The 16205-nt window shown below is 41.9% G+C and overlaps 1 protein-coding gene across 2 annotated transcripts in view; it reads left to right on the top strand.

Annotated features, from left to right (window-relative positions):
- TTC27 (tetratricopeptide repeat domain 27) overlaps positions 1-9828 on the top strand; it is a 185983-nt gene extending 176155 nt beyond the window's left edge. The window contains exons 18-20 of one of the 2 annotated variants that reach the window (XM_030311343.2): positions 877-988; positions 5780-5880; positions 9590-9828. In XM_030311343.2, coding sequence (XP_030167203.1) covers positions 877-988; positions 5780-5880; positions 9590-9712 — 336 coding nt within the window. In that variant the 3' untranslated portion in view covers positions 9713-9828. Of the gene's footprint in view, positions 1-876; positions 989-5779; positions 5881-9564 lie in introns of both variants that reach the window. The other variant, XM_030311344.1, reaches the window with a different exon arrangement.
- The last annotated feature ends 6377 nt before the right edge of the window (positions 9829-16205 follow it).

Here is a 16205-nt window from a genome sequence, read left to right as displayed (position 1 = left end):
GAAGTAAAAGGAACCAGATAAGAATATCAGGCGAGCTTTAAGTCTAAACATAAAATGCTTTACAAAGGTCGCCTGGCCCCTTTCTCGAAAGTGCATTAGAACACCAGTTACACTCAAGTAATGCCTTTGGCTTAAGGGAGCCCCCAGGGTTTCCAAGGTTGAAATAATTGTTTTCTGTTCTTTTCAAAACATCCACAACAAATCAAATGTACTCCTTGCGTGAGTTTGGAATTTGCTGCAGTACAGCTAATCTGTGGGATGGTTAGCCGTCTCTCCTCCCTCCGTCCACCCAGCTGGCTTCTGCCATTGCCTGTCTGCCCAGAGAACACATACTTACATGCACGCATGCACACACTCCTACCTGCCATCCTTCCATTTCTTCTTGAATTATAAGGCCTTGCATATGTGGAATCAAGGGTAGTCTGAAGTCTCTCATCTGTGACTTCTCCCTCAAGATTCTGCAGGGATGGAGCTGTGAAAGTGTCTTAAACTTCTGTGAGTACACACACCTTTGAGTAATCCCATAGTTGTGCCCAGGTTCATGCCTTGTTTTCCAAACGGGGCTCGTAAGCTGATGGCTACCCATGCTGAGGAAAGGTGTGCAAGCTTCTTCTAGATTTCCAAACCTGGCATTTCTGTTTTTCTCTTTGGAGGGAAATGTCTCTATCAGATACATCCCTTTGATTGCTTTTAATTGCTTATTGCTGTCGGGTGTGCATCTGTACCCCTTCTTTGATGAGAATAGTAAAGGCTGTGCTGCGTGACACAAACGCTCGTTTTTCAAGTTGGAATTAGTTCCATATGACTTCCAGGAAGCCGAGTTTGAAATGTGAATTACACTTGTTATTCTGAACGTTGTTCTTTCTCTGTCCTCAGGCGTTCCAGTATCTCTCCAAGGCATACAAGTGCGACACACAGTCCAGTTGTTGGGAGAAAGATATGACATCATTTAAGGAAGTGGTTCAGAACGCCTTAGGCCTCGCACATGGTATTTGATGTAATGTTCGGATATCCCTGCCATGCTTTAATGTATTTTTACTGAAAAAGTATTTGTCAGAAGTGAAGTTCCATTACACATCATTTCAGATTATTTCATTGTATTGAAATTGTTGTATTTGATTCAGCAGATCTTTATAAGACCAACTACCGTGTAGTAAGCACTTTGGAGTAATCTGAACAAATATAGGATAGAGCGGTCTGCGGGATAGAGGCTTGAATGCCATCTGAGTGACAGGTGTTAGGAGCTTTTGGTACGTGAAGTATCTTCACAACTGTAGCCAACCTTCACGGCACATAGAGTCTACTTGTGGTTATCATGTAGCGGTAGGGAAATCTGTTAACATTTGCTGACTCCTATTCCTTTATAAATGAAAATATTTATTATCAGAAATACGTAGATTCCTGGAGTACATAGCAACATACAAAAAGCTATGGCTTATACAAAAGAAACAAAAAATATCCTGTCCCTGCCTTTGGGAGATTTAGTGGGTGATATTTGAAGTGAGGGATAACCTTACGTATAAAGTTGTATGCCTGTTGGGCAAATATATTCCAGATAAAGGTTCCTTTTAATTATTTGCATAAAGAGAAATTTACCAGATAAGTTAATAATACATTTCTATATTTATATTTGAACATGGGTGTGTGAGGCCCTGGAAAGGGAGTTCAAATAAAATAATGAAGCTACAGTGCTAAGAACTGGATCACAGGGACTATGATCCTATCTTAAAGTCTTCCTCCAACTTCTCCTGCAACAATTAATTACAGTAACTGGGGAGCCAACACGGGACCATAAAAAGGGTAGATCCTTGAAACCAGGGAGACCTAAACTCCAGGACCAGCTCCACCACAAAGTTGCTAGGTGACATTGGGTAAATGACTTCTCTCTGAGCCTTAGTTCCCTCATCAGTACAATGGGGGTAATACCTACCTCTGATTGTTAGGAAGTAAATGAAAACATATTCAAAAACTTAACAGTATCCTACACATGGTTTAAATGTTAATCCCTTACGTTCTCACCTCAGCCCTGTTCCTCTGGGGTAGAGGATCTGAGCTATATGATAAGGCATGCAGAACTAAAAAGAGAAAAATGAAGAACAAAAATAGCATTTAATATGTCTCTAAAGAAGTCACAGAACATTCAAACAGCTTAGAAATGGGTTTAGTAGATAATAATTCTACTTCTGGTCTTTGATATCCTTGACAAAAGGGATATAAATATCCAGTTTTCTGGGCTGCCTACCACTTGGCAGATCCAGTAGACGTGCTGATCTCTGTCTAGCTGAAGTTCAGAGTAGATAAGGTGGAGGTCATTGCTGGGAGACCCATGGAATGTGGCTACAGTTCATGTGGCTTGTGTTGGCCATGGTGGGTGGGCTTAGATGCAGTTCAGTTCTTGTGCCTTTGACCTCTGTGGATATAGTACCAGGTTTGGGAACCCCCATAGCCACGTGTATTATGTACATAATTATAGCAAGGTGCAATCTCCTTGGAAGAATTTATCTTATCTACTTCAAATTGCCAACCCTAAACATTTCTGTGAACAGCTAGCTTTGTAACAGTTAAAGCCAAGGTATTTTCTGTAATCACTAAGTGTTGCTATTGAACCTGTCAAGTATAAATGCACAGGTTAAAGAAATAAGTGCTGCAGTAAAAAATCTTCATTTACTTCTTAAAGTTGGTTTGAAACTATTTTGGACAGTTTTTTCATCAGGGCAATACTGGGAGAAAAACAAGTGTTTATTCTTTTAAGTTCCCTTTGACTTTAATGATTTAGGTGTTGGTGCTCCGACAACATTTTAAGCATATTTTAGTGGATGCTCGGGTTTAGTTTCTGGTGATATTTTAGATTGATAAAGATAAATGTTTGCCTTTTCTTGTTGCTTTTTTTTTTTAATTAAAAAAATATTTTTTAATGTTCATTTTATTTTGTAAGAGAGAGAGAGAGACAGAATGCGAGCAGGAGAGGTACAGAGAGAGAGGGAGACACAGAATCTGAAGCAGGCTCCAGGCTCTGAGCTGTCAGCACAGAGCCCAACGTGGGGCTCGAACTCACGGACTGTGAGATCATGACCTGAGCCGAAGTCGGACGCTTAACCGACTGAGCCACCCAGGCGCCCCTCTTGTTGCTTTTGTATACCAATGCTCAGCTGAGGAATGAACTGGATTTCTATTCTATTCTGTTGCCCACCTTGCTCAGTTCTGAAAAGGCAATGTAACATTAAAAAAAAAAAAATCTCCCCACAATTACTCCTTTGAGTTGCTGTTTGTAAGAGTAGCTATGTACTTCAAAAGGCCGGAGAAGACATTACAGTGTCTACATAGGGTTTGAGACCTTTGAATAACAACGTTGTCATTTTGTGCCCCTTTGTATTGTTTGGGGGCTATTCATTTATAGCCTCCGCTCTTCTGTTTTCTGGGAAAGGGTGTGCAAAAGCTGGTTCTTTCTTTGCCATCCAGGAACTTTTAAAATAATAGTTATGGGGGTGCCTGGGTGGCTCAGTTGGTTAAGTGACCGACTTCGGCTTAGGTCATGATCTTGCAGTTTGTGAGTTCAAGCCCCGCGTCGGGCTCTGTGCTGACAGCTCAGAGCCTGGAGCCTGTTTCGGATTCTGTGTCTCCCCCTGCCTCTACCCCTCTCCTGCTCATGCTCTGTGTCTCTCTGTCTCTCAATAATAAATAAATGTTTAATAAAATAAAATAAAATAAAATAAAATAAAATAATAGTTATGCATTTTAACTACAGTCTACCTGGAGGAAGCACTGCTGTCTTGGATTTGCTGATAATTTTTTTTTTTTTAATTTTTTTTTTTTCAACGTTTATTTATTTTTGGGACAGAGAGAGACAGAGCATGAACGGGGGAGGGTCAGAGAGAGAGGGAGACACAGAATCGGAAACAGGCTCCAGGCTCTGAGCCGTCAGCCCAGAGCCTGACGCGGGGCTCGAACTCACGGACCGTGAGATCGTGACCTGGCTGAAGTCGGACGCTTAACGACTGCGCCACCCAGGCGCCCCGGATTTGCTGATAATTTGAAACAGCAGTTTATTTCTCTCTTTTTCTGGAGCTCTATCTTTATCTCTAGTGCCTTTTGGAAGTGGGATTGAGGAAGGGGTCTAATAGTGTTTATCTTTTTGATCTACTTTTGTGTTTTTGTTGTTGTTTATTTGTTTTGTTTTTCAGAATTAAAATAAGGATTTAAAAAAGAATCACAGGGGCGCCTGGGTGGCTCGGTCGGTTAAGTGTCTGACTCTTGATGTCTGCTCAAGTCATGATCTCACAGTTGTGAGATCAAGCCCTGCACTGGGGCTCTGCTCTGGGTGTGGAGCCTTCTGAAGATTCTCTCTCTCTCTCCTTCTACCTTTCCCCCCTCGAGCTATCTCTCTCTCTCTCTCTCTCTCTCTCTCTCTCTCCCTCTCTCCCTCTCCCTCTCCCTCTCCCTCTCCCTCTCCCTCTCCCTCTCCCTCTCCCTCTCCCTCTCCCTCTCAACAACAACAATAACAAAAAGAATCACAGCTATTTCTGATCCATTCCTAGGTATTTAACAGCCCACATACCTCAGCTATGGTAGTCAAATTTTCTTCTACTGAGGGACACAGACATCATAATCTTCACTATCTATCTTCAGGTTAACTGTGCCCTTTGAAGATGAGGTGAACATTGTTGATTACCATGCATTCTTTCAACCCTTAGCTGAGAAATGTCAAAGTCTAAGTATTATTTTGAAATGAGAATGTCACACTTGGTTCTCACCAACCATGGAAGATATTAATTAATGATAAAACAGTTTTTGCCAGGCACAGGCAGTCTCCACCAAACGATCAGAGTTCGCATTCAAGAAAGACGTCTATTTCCATTCCTGGTCTAAGATCTAGGATACTAAGTAGACTTGCACTGTTGTACTGGTTAGCGTAGTTTTAAAACTGGATCTGGTTATGGGTCTGTTTATAGCAAGCATAATTTAGAAGAACAAACACAAGAACAAACCAGTGGAGAGATATCAGGTGCTGTATTTTTACAGAGCTCTTTACTGGTTCTTATAAAGCATGAATAGCCAGGCCTTCTGCTAGTGAGGGTTATGCTTTCTTGGTAATTTCACATTTTAGGAAGAAATGGGCTCCCCGGCTCACTAGAGGCAGAGTGGGGGCACATGGGCAACTCTGTTCTCTCCCTGCCCTTGCTGATGTCAAGTGCAACCCGAGATCCCCATTGCGGTCACCTCCCTGAATGCAAGCATATAGGTTGTGGAAATCACTCCTTCCAGAATGGTGATGGAAACCCTGAGTATGAAAAGGAGGTTAGGATTGAGCTGTCAGCACCTGTCATGTCGCTTCACTAGGCCGGTGTCATTGGCTACTGTGAGTCCCTTTTAAGGACTTGGTGCCCCGGGAAGCTACACTAAGATCTGCCACATCTGGTTTTGCCCTCTGTGGACACCTTGTGTTCAGTTAGATTTTGTCTCTTTTTGCCTGGTTTCATTAGTGTATGTCTGTATATGTTGTGTGTGTGTGTGTATCTGTGTTTAGGGTCTCTTCCTGATGATTTGCAACGTATCAAAAATCACCTATTTTCCTCAAAATTCTCCTTTTAGCAGTAAGTGTTAAGAAAGATAATGAGAATTGTGCACATAATTATTGTCCTTTTACCAAAATAAAGACTCTCCATGTAGAAATACTTGTAGAGTCTGTACTATAAAATCCTAATTAAGCAATTGTTTTTTGTACTTGTAAATTATCGTGACCGGTATTTAATGCATGTTTTCTCCCATGTGTATTTTTCAGTGGCTATGAAACACAGTCAACACAAATCCAGCCCCCAAGAGGCAGTACAGGTGCTCTCCTCAGTTCGACTCAATTTACAGGGCTTGGTATCTAAAGCAAAGGTAAGAGTGAAATGTCAATTCGTTTGAAGTGTCACAGGAAGAAGGTGTTAGTATGACCTGACTGCTCTGAAGTCGTCTTTTACACTGGGAGTAATTTTAGGCCCGCATGACATTTCAAATATCAGCCCCCAGGTGGTCCGTTGTCCTGGTGGCAGCATCATCAGCCTAATGGCTCAACTACCCTTCCTGGGTAACTCAGGAGTCTTTGAAATTAATATTTATAATCCAGCCCTACTGCATTCTTCAAGTTAAAGTAAAGGAATGCTCTTTTTTTTTTTTTTTTAATTTTTAAACATATTATTTATTTTTGAGAGGCAGAGAGAGCGTGAGCAGGGGAGGGGCAGAGACAGAGGGAGACACAGAATCCGAAGCAGGCTCCAGGCTCTGAGCTGTCAGCACAGAGCCCGATGCGGGGCTCGAACTCACGGAGTGCGAGATCGTGACCTGAGCCGAAGTCGGACGCTTAACCAACTGAGCCACCCAGGCACCCCTGGAAGCAAAATTTAAAAGCATATAACTTGTAACACAATTCAGTGCTTTCTCTTCTCATTTTTTTTTTTTTTTTAATGTTTATTCTTGAGAGAGAGAGAGAGACAGAGCGTGAGCGAGGGCGAGACAGAGAGAGAGGGAGACACAGAATCCGAAACAGGCTCCAGGCTCTGAGTTGTCAGCACAGAGCCCAACGGGGCGCTCGAACTCGTGAACCACGAGCTCATGACCTGAGTCAAAGTCAGACCTTTAACTGACTGAGCCACCCAGGCACCCCTCTCTTCTCATTTTTACTCGTCTTCACTTTTTAATCGTGGTTTGCAAACGAATCCTAACGCTTCTGAGAGTGAGTCTGTGTGTGGCAAGTGAAAGTCACTTCTGGACACGTGTAAAACCCTTCCCAGAGTTTGCATGCCTTTTTATCAATTGTTTGATCTTTTCAGATGAGGACATCGTTTTCGCCTGTTTAGTAACTTGCTTTACTATCCTTTTAGTCTGCAAGCTGGAACCAAGTTCCTATAATCTACCAGGAGGAACCGTACTCCCACCCGTCTTGGTGGCATAACTTCAGTTTTGTGTCTTTCAGAAAGCAGCATGAGCTCTCAAAAAAAGTCAGGGTAGCAAGCTTTCCTGTGACTTTCCTTCTCAGATCAGGAGCGTGGTTTCCTAGTTGGGTTAGATCACTTACCTACCCGTGATTATTTCCTCAGGATACACTCTACTAGTTCCCTTCTCTCTGTGCAAAGCTTTTTCTTATGAGTTATTAATTGCATATAAATCTATACTTACATACTTAAATAGTCTTGTCTGCGCAGAGACTGCCTATCCTCCTGTATTGTGGAAGATGCCCAAACATTGAAGATAAGGCCTCAGATGGGGCATCTGGGTGGCTTGGTTTGTTAAGAGTCTGACTTCAGCTCAGGTCATGATCTCGCAGACCCTGAGTTCGAGCCCCACATCAGACTGTCTGCTGTCAGCACAGAGCCCACTTTGGCTCCTTGTCCCGCTGTCTCTCTGCCCCTCTCCTGCTCACGTCCTCTCTCGCTCCCTCAAAATAAATAAAACATTAAAAAAGAAAAGAAAAGAAAAGAAAAGAAGGACTCAGAGCATCATCTATGTTTAGATTCTGTTCTCATTAGATCCTAAGGGGTTATCCAAAAATGGGAAAAAATTGCCTCCCAACGCCTCCTTTGAAGCACATTTTTTTGCTATAAAATTTGGGAGTCTCTGGTTTTATAGTAGATCAGATGCCCTTCGTATTTTTTTCTTTTTTTAACAAATTGGTTTGCAAAGCTGAACTGCAGTCCCAAAAACACTTTTTGAGAGCACCTTAAATAGTGAAAATGGAATAGGATAGCTCAGTTAAATAGCTTGCAGTAAGCTTGGTTCGTACCAGTCTCTGATCTTTTCTTGCCAGGCCAGGGACTTCATAGAAATAAAAGCTCCGAGAACCTAGAGACTCACCTGACCTCGTCCCGTCTGTGCTCCCCCAGGATGGAGCAACTGTCCACCCCTTAGCACATTGTCACTGTGCAGATTTGCTCCAGAGGGCATGGAGCTGTTGGGGGAAATGCTGGACAGCCTGGACACAGAACAGATTTTACCACTTACGTGCTTAGGGATCCTCAGCAAATAATTCATTCTTTCTAAGCCTCGATTTCTATCTGCTTCCTCCTGAGTTCATAGGGTAGTGATGCAGATTCATGATGATTTGCAAGCACTGTAATTCTTAGTAAAAATCAAATGTGCTGTGTGAGTCCAGGTTATTTTCCTAAAAGGTGTTTTCTCTATCAATCACATTGCAACGTTCTTATGTCAGTCTGTTATGAAATGCTGTACACAATGTGACTACACGGTAATGTGACAAATCTTTACTAAACATTTACGAAGTCCTGCATTCGAGTGAATGCTCTCGGCTCCAAAAATCACTGTGTGAAACTCTAAGCTTGTCCCAGTGATGATACTATCCCTCAAAACATCTTTGGGACTCCCTCTTTAGAATTCTGTCAGAACATTTGTCATGTGATATATGGTAGTGATAGTAAATAGTCCCACAGTAACGGTAAATTTACTTTTTGTAAACAGGTCAGCTAGTCAAGTCTGATGAAGAAGGTAGATAGTGTGCTGGGGCATCTGGGTGGCTCATTTAGTTAAGCGTCTGACTCGTGGGTTCGTGGGTTCAAGCCCCATGTCTGTCTCTGCACTGGCAGTGCAGAGTCTGTTTGGGATTCTCTCTCTCTCTCCCTCTCTTTCTGCCCTTCTCTCTGCTCTCTCTCTCTCTCAAAATAATAATAATAATAAAAGATAGTATGCTGAGTAAATTACATTTCTGATCAACACACACACACACACACACACACACACACACACAGTGGTCATAAAATCCCAAAGCTAATTTTTTTAAGTGCCTGTCTTGCCTCAGCAGGCAGTTCCTAACAGAGGCTTTCCAAAATGTCTCAGCCACGATGGCATCGACCTATGTTGCAATATACCTCCTAAGGCAATTCCTTTTATAGGAGGAGAGAGCACATTTATTTTTATTTTAATATGCTGGGATTCTTTGCTTTTACCAAATCTTGATAATCTTTGTGACCCCTGAGTCCTATGCCATAATTAACTTTTAAATAACATAAAGGCAGGGGGGTGCCTGGGTGGCTCAGTTGGTTAAGTGTCTGACTTCGGCTGAGGTCATGTTCTCATAGTTCGTGGGTTTGAGCCCTGCCTCAGGCTCTGTGCTGACAGCTCAGTCTGGAGCCTGCTTCAGATTCTGTGTCACCCTCTCTCTCTGCTCACGCTCTGTCTCTCTCTCTCTCTGTCAAAAATAAATAAACATTAAAAAAATAATGTAAAGGGTATGATTTGTATGAACTTGAATATAAAATGTGTTTGTTTTGTTTGTTTACACAATGAATAGATTTGTTTTGTTGAATGAAAAATCCAGAAACCATCCTGTGACATCGAAATGAATAACCGATATTCAGGGCAGCCGTTCTGAAGAGCAGAGCTCATTTGAATTTACAGGTTCAGGCACGTTTTTGATGCCTGGCTCAGTTTTGCAGCTTGTGCGTTTCCAGGATGGTGAACAGAACAAACCCTACCATTGCTGCCGTCATATGGTATTATTATATACAGGGAATTTGACTTCTCTGCTCTGTACCTATCTTAGTTTAAAGAGATTTGTCATTGTTTTGATAGTTCTCCTTTGTTCTTTATATTGCAGCAACTTTTCACAGATGCAGCGAGTGGAGAGATTTCCAGGGAGCTCGCTGATGAAATGGTAGCTATGGACGCCCTAGTAATTGAGCTACAAGGCCTTAGCAACGAGTTTCGAAATCAGTATTGACCATCCTGGGAACACTTTCTGGAAAAGGAGCTCTCACCTTCTGTGTTTCTCTCATACCTATGTATCTGAAACACAAGATACTGATTTTTTAAAATAAATTTCTCTTTTATGGCTAACATTTTTGTTTTGTGATTTTTCCAAATGTTTGAGCTTTCTGAAGTACGTTAAAAGTTCCCTGTTTCTTTAGGCTTAGTTACAGTTGAATTCAGCATCTTTATCATTCTTGAGGTGTTTCTGCAGAAAGAGCGAACAAATTGTAGTTTTCTTTTTAGCATAGGGTTTATTCTCTCTCGGCCTAAAATGATATAGGTCATCGTTTAGAAAAACTTAGTCTATACCAGGAAGAAGATATCACACACTACAAATTTGTAGAATCGTTAGATCGGCTGCTTTATTATTCAGAAGTGGTAAAAGGGTAGATTGAGTGACAGAAACCTTTTTCCTTCTTGAGACTTCATATTTGTGTCTGAAAAATACAGACTTGGCTAAATTAGAAATGTGGGTATGGTTTAGCTTTAAAATCAAGAAAATGCAAGAAAAAAAATGACATAACCCAAATTTTGATTCAACCATTAGCCACTAGTAACCAGGCAGACCCTTCTTTTATATCCTGCGAGCCCTCGAGATGGTTGTTCAATAGGTTATTATGAGTGAAGACAGCCATAAATGGTGCCATGTTACAGAGATGCCAAAATAAAATGCTTTCTTAGCAATGTCTGTGGAAACAAATATTGAAGGCATTAGCTGAGTTTAATAATCTTACTACAAAAGTCGTAGTAAGGAATTCTCAGTCCTGGTGTGGGTTGCTGAATTTTGGGTCCCGTGCATCAGTCATCTGACCCTTGCTTTTATCTATGTTCTTATTTATAAAATGTGAATAATTACCACCCCTTCCTTCTTTGTTTCAGCTGTCGCAGGAAATTTAAAAATGCATACTCTGCAAATATAGGAATTCTGAACATTTTTTTTTTTAATGTTTATTTATTTTTGAGAGGGAGAGAGAGCACAAGCAGGGCAGGGGCAGAGAGAGAGGGAGACACAGAATCCGAAGCAGGCTCCAGGCTCTGAGCTGTCAGCACAGAGCCCGACGCGGGACCCGAGCTCATGGACTGTGAGATCGTGACCTGAGCTGAAGTCAGACGCTTAACCGACTGAGCCACCCAGGCGCCCCAGGAATTCTGAACATTTAAAAAAAGTCTTTTAAAACTTTCATCAATGAATTTTAGTTACAAATGGTTTCCTATGCTTCGTTTCCTTAACCACCTGCTTGTCTTTTCTAGTACACTAGTCTAAAAAAAAAGTCGGTGTCTTCCTCAAAGCAGTTTCTCCTACAGGAGACACAGTAACTGTGAGAAAGCCCAATAAAGTGAGCTAGTAGCCTGAGTTAACATTAAATGTCCATTCAAATCTGTTATGGAAGCTGTTGAGGAGTAGGTAGGTAAATGGAGGGAGAGAGGTTTTAAGATGAACTCTATCAATACCCAGCTGTGATCCCCACTAGAAAATGGATAGACATATACTGGGAAGGGCAAAGATTTCAGGAATCAAGTGGAAGGCTGAAGAAGAGTTTCCAAGTATTAGAAGTTTTTAATTCTCAGTTTGATTTTCTTCAGGTTCAGCTCAAGGTAGAAAGACGTTGGTGAGTGTGAGTTGTCACAAAGCAAGTCACAAAAGGATTATCTCCTTCCCGTCCTGTTGTCTAATGCTATGTTGAACCAAATTCTCCAGGACGATGCCCTACACCCTCTTTTATTTTGGAATGATCTCACAAAAGAGGGGGCTGTTAAATGGCTTCTTTTAAAGACTTGTTAATGATGTTTAATAATCTTATGTGAATGTTTAACATAATTGAAGAAAATATATGGGGAAGTACTATGATAAAGTTGGAAATGTTGGGGGTCTTATCAAAACCTCATCTCTACCACCTCTAACACTTAATGCTCAGGTACTTGATTTCTTCATCTGTAAAGTGAATGTGGTAATAACAGTACCTTCCATCAAGTTCTTAATATCTCTTAGAGTACTTTCACCCAGTTGCAGAGTCAGTAAAACAGTATCAGCTTAAAACTGCTGTATTTCATTACTGTAGGGTCTTTGAGGCTTCATATTGCTATATTATGATTTAAATATTTGCTATTTCCAAATGTCTTTTATAAATTTCAACTTTGATTTTCTAGTATTACTACTTTTGTTTTCAGCATTACTTTTGTGCCTTGTCAAATGGAAGAATATACAAGATGTGATTCTTTAATCCATACTGAGTCCCACTAGCATGAATAATCGTGCCAATAGCTACAAGTTAATTGCGTTCTCACTATGCACTAGGTAAGTCTATGATATCACCAGGACTCTAAAGCTCATGGGCTTTAGAAAGAGAAATAGCCAGAACTCTCTCAACTTGCTATGTCAGGGCTAGAAAAAGCTTCCAGTGGTCAGCTGATTTTTGTCTTCTCTTTATCACAATGGGATGCCTGGAATGTTTGCCTTTCATTGTTTATAAAGTTCTTCAAGGAGAGAAATTCTGTGGAATCCCAGTACATAATAGCCTGTGGTCTGTTAAGATTATTGTACTCTTTTTTTTTTTTTTTTTAATTTAGAAAAGTTTTTGTTAGCCTTTTTCGAAAGAAGCCGCATAGTAAATGGGGGCCCTAACTGCAGACGGGTTAAACCCCAGTGAAATAAAATACCTTCTCTTTACCCAAACCCCAAACTCAGGAAACTTACAGAGTTGATGCTGAGTCTAGGAAGCAGAGCCATGGGGCGTCAGTCAAACGCTAGTGAGTGGATGTGGTTCAGAACTACAGAACCCCTGGTTGGATTTTGAGGTTCCTTTTTAGGGTGAGTGCTTGGCCTTACCTCAAATGGAGCCTCAGCACGGTAATGAGGACCCCAAACACTGAAAACATTGACTTATTTGTATACCCAGGCTATTCTTCATGCTCTACTGGTTTCTGTTGGACATGCTATCAGTGTGCTATTCATAAGCAGAGATTTAAGGAAGAAATGATACTAAGTATGTGTAGTTTCCAGACTCCACTCAAAGACTGTGACATAAGCAAAGGTATGGCTAGTTTGGGCTCTTTGTGACCATTTATCCAAACTGTGGTAAATCTACTAAGTTAAAACCCTCGGTGAGTCTCATGAAAAGTACTTTTTTCCACTTCTGTTTTTATAACATCCACATCAATCTAAATCACTGTTTAGATAAGGTAACTCTACTTTACTGGCCAAGAGTGAGGAATAAAACCTGTTAAGTAGATGCAACATACTTCCTTTCTGCGTTCATTCGACAGGCCCTATAGTGAAATGGCAAAGAGCCTTTATTCAAATGGTGGGCGCCATGCTGTGGTGATACAGATGGATTTTTCACAACGTGCAGAAGTGCTTATAAATAGATAGGTTTCAATCAACAAGTAGCTTATTCAGGCATGTGCTCAAATATAGTAGCTGCATTCATTAGACAGACATTTCCACTAATCCCAAGACTATACTAATAAAAGAGTAATCCCTATGGGCTAAAGGTAGTGCTGGCTTGCTTTTAACTCTTATAGAGTCTTTCACAGACCAAGGCCTAATAATAATTGTAGCTGCATTAGGTTTTCACCAAATGAACTATAAAGCCAAGCTTATCTTGAATTTTCTTCTTTTATTTTATTTTTTTTTAATTGCAGGAGCTTAAGTGGACAAAGAGGTACTTCTTACCCTGGATATGCGGCTTGCAGCAAAGCCAATTTAAAACCAATTGTGTGTGCATTTGCGTGAGTGTGTGTGCGTGTTCTCATTACTTTATTATAAAGCACTTTCTCTTTCACCCTTGTTAATAAAGTGATTAATAAAGAGCTTGCTTGAGCTGATTTTGTTTTTTCCATTGGCTTTGAGAGGAATAACAAGTTAATGTCAATTCTGAGATTTGCAAACTCAGTAGGGTGGTTGGACTTTTTATGCGGGCCTTTTCTTCCTTGGGCTGGGCTTTGTTTGACAGGGTCTTTACTCCTCCCACATCATTCAGAGCCAGTGCTAATTAGTTTGCTTAGCACAACGCTAAAATTTGTCCCTTGCCAGTGATGTCAGACCTGTCTTCCTTTTTCTTATTCTGACTTCTTATAAACCACAGTGACCTGGGAGTCAACCACACCATCTCTTGGCCCTGTACCAACATTGTGATCTATGGAAAGGGACTCCCGCCAATGACTGTGAGGTGGAAAACTGATAGTATTAAAGTGGGTCTTCTGAACAGTAAGTATCGCCATATTTGAATCTTTTGTGGTGTCATTGCCAGAAAGGGGTGGGAGGAAGTAAATCATGTTAATGTTGTTAAAGAGCTAACCCATGCATTGCTAACTTTTTCCAGACTGAAAGCTCAAATGAACGTCGGTATCTATAGACATGCAGAAGTTATTACTGTGGCTCACAGACAGGGGAGTACTGCTAGAAGCCTCCGTTGTTTGAGGCTTGTTGCTTGGGGCTTGAGGAAGCCCTTAATCTCTCTGTAGCCTGTCAGCGATCCACAGACAGAGATGTTATAACAAGAGCAACCGGAAAATGAGTGTAGAAGTGCTTTGAAAATGAAAAAGTTTAACAGCAATACACGTCACAGTGTCTTAGAAACCACCCGATAATAAGCATTGACACAACCTTTTCTGTTCCTTAGGCGGGAGCTTGGTGACATTCAGTGCTGCTGGGCCATGACACCAAAGTGTCATGTTCTCAGTGTCTTCATTGTAGCAGCCTTCCCAAGTTTCTGGGATGCATGCGCAGACAGGGGAAGGGAAGAAGGAGAGAATGTGATGGAGTTTCACAAAGTGGTGGATTTTTATGCCATCAGGAGTTCTCTGGGTGGACCCACGCTGGGAAAAGGAAAGTGAGATGATGATAGGCAGAAGCCAGCAGGAGAAGGATGACCCCAGGAACTGACTGACTAGGGTGAAGCCAGGGTTAGAAGCCCTGGATTGAAGTCCCAGCCTCACCATGTCCTAGCCGTGACCACATCTGAGCCTCTGAACTCACTCCGTGGGCCTCACTTTCCTCCACTATAGACTGCAAATCGCTGCCCTACAGACCAGACAGAATTGCTGTGGGGATCGTATCAGATGTTGTGTGTGAAGTGTTTTGTGAGCAACCGTGCACAATTAGTTCTTGTTATGATCAAGAGAAAGGGGCATTGTGGATGGTCTTTCGGGTCCCCGGGACTGGTGGAGTGGCTGGGTGGGGGCTTCCAGGCATTTGGCTCCAGTTTCCGTAATCCCCGTGGGGGTCATAACCCTGTGGTTTGAGAGACAATGCTGCAAAAGTTTTTCCAGTCTTCTGGGTGCCCTTCATCGCTCTGCTGACCGAAATCAGTTTGGCCTAGAGTATGTCTGGTGCCAGGGTTGATAAAAGCTGTCTTGGTATTTTTATAGCTGTCTGGCCAGAAAACCTGCTTATGCCTCCTCCACAGTTCTTTTTCACACACAAAAAAATGTGTATCCGCTACAGAATTAGAGTGTACTTTACATACTCAGTTGATTCCCCTGACCATAACCAGTAAGATATAGGTTATTGGGGGGTAGGGGGGAGGGGAGTGCAGGGGGGAGGGGAGGTGTACTCTGATTCTTGTTGACCTTCTCCTTTAATAAATTACACAAGTGTCCCATCCCACATTCATTGTCAAAAAATTAGAAAATACAAATAAACCAGAAGAAAAATACTGAATCACCCAAATTTCCACCACTGTAGAAAATAAAACCGTGTTAACATTTTTCTGCAGATGTGTGTATGTATACACACACACACCTGTGAAAGAAAGAGACAGGCTTTTCAAAAAAATTTAATTAAGTTTTCTAACAAAGCACATGGAAGTAGGCCTGCCTTCGACCTGGCGAGGCTCAGAGCCAGAATACAAATGGAGGCCCACATACCATATATCTAAATATTTAAAAGTTATAAATCAGGCTAAGAAACTGTTAGAATTAATTTTATGCTTGGATCTTAATATATATTCCTCCATACTGACTTGGAAGGGCATATTTTAATTTAGAATTCTTAAAACTTCAGAATTCCCGAGCAGAAGAGTGCTCCCTTTAGGGAGCACATTTCCTCCCTCAGCCCACACTTCTCTGCAGGAGCCTCGTGTGCATAGGTGTGCACACCCAGCTGACATCTCAGTCTGTCACACCACCCAGAGATGGCCGTAATGCCACCCTTCAGACCTAGGAGTGTGTGGGCCACAGGCCACTCTACCCCTGGGGGAATATGGACTTGGGGTAAGGCCACGCAGCCCTGGCTGCAGGCTTTGGGCTTTGAGCAGGAGATTCTGGGGTCTCAAGTGCCTGAGCATCGTCTAGAAGGTGAGGTGAGTACAGACTCTAGGTGAGTTCATCCCCTTGACCCATAAGCAAGGGGTGTCTGGAGGACAGAGGGAGAGGGACCTTTTAAAGCAAAAGGCCCCGGGCAAAGGTTCCTCTTGCCTAGTTTTTAAGGGTGGTTCCGATGGGAATGTGCTGCCAGATACACT

Source organism: Lynx canadensis, chromosome A3, assembly GCF_007474595.2.
Source record: "Lynx canadensis isolate LIC74 chromosome A3, mLynCan4.pri.v2, whole genome shotgun sequence".
Lineage (NCBI taxonomy): Eukaryota > Metazoa > Chordata > Mammalia > Carnivora > Felidae > Lynx > Lynx canadensis.
This window is presented reverse-complemented; position numbering and strand designations above follow the sequence as displayed.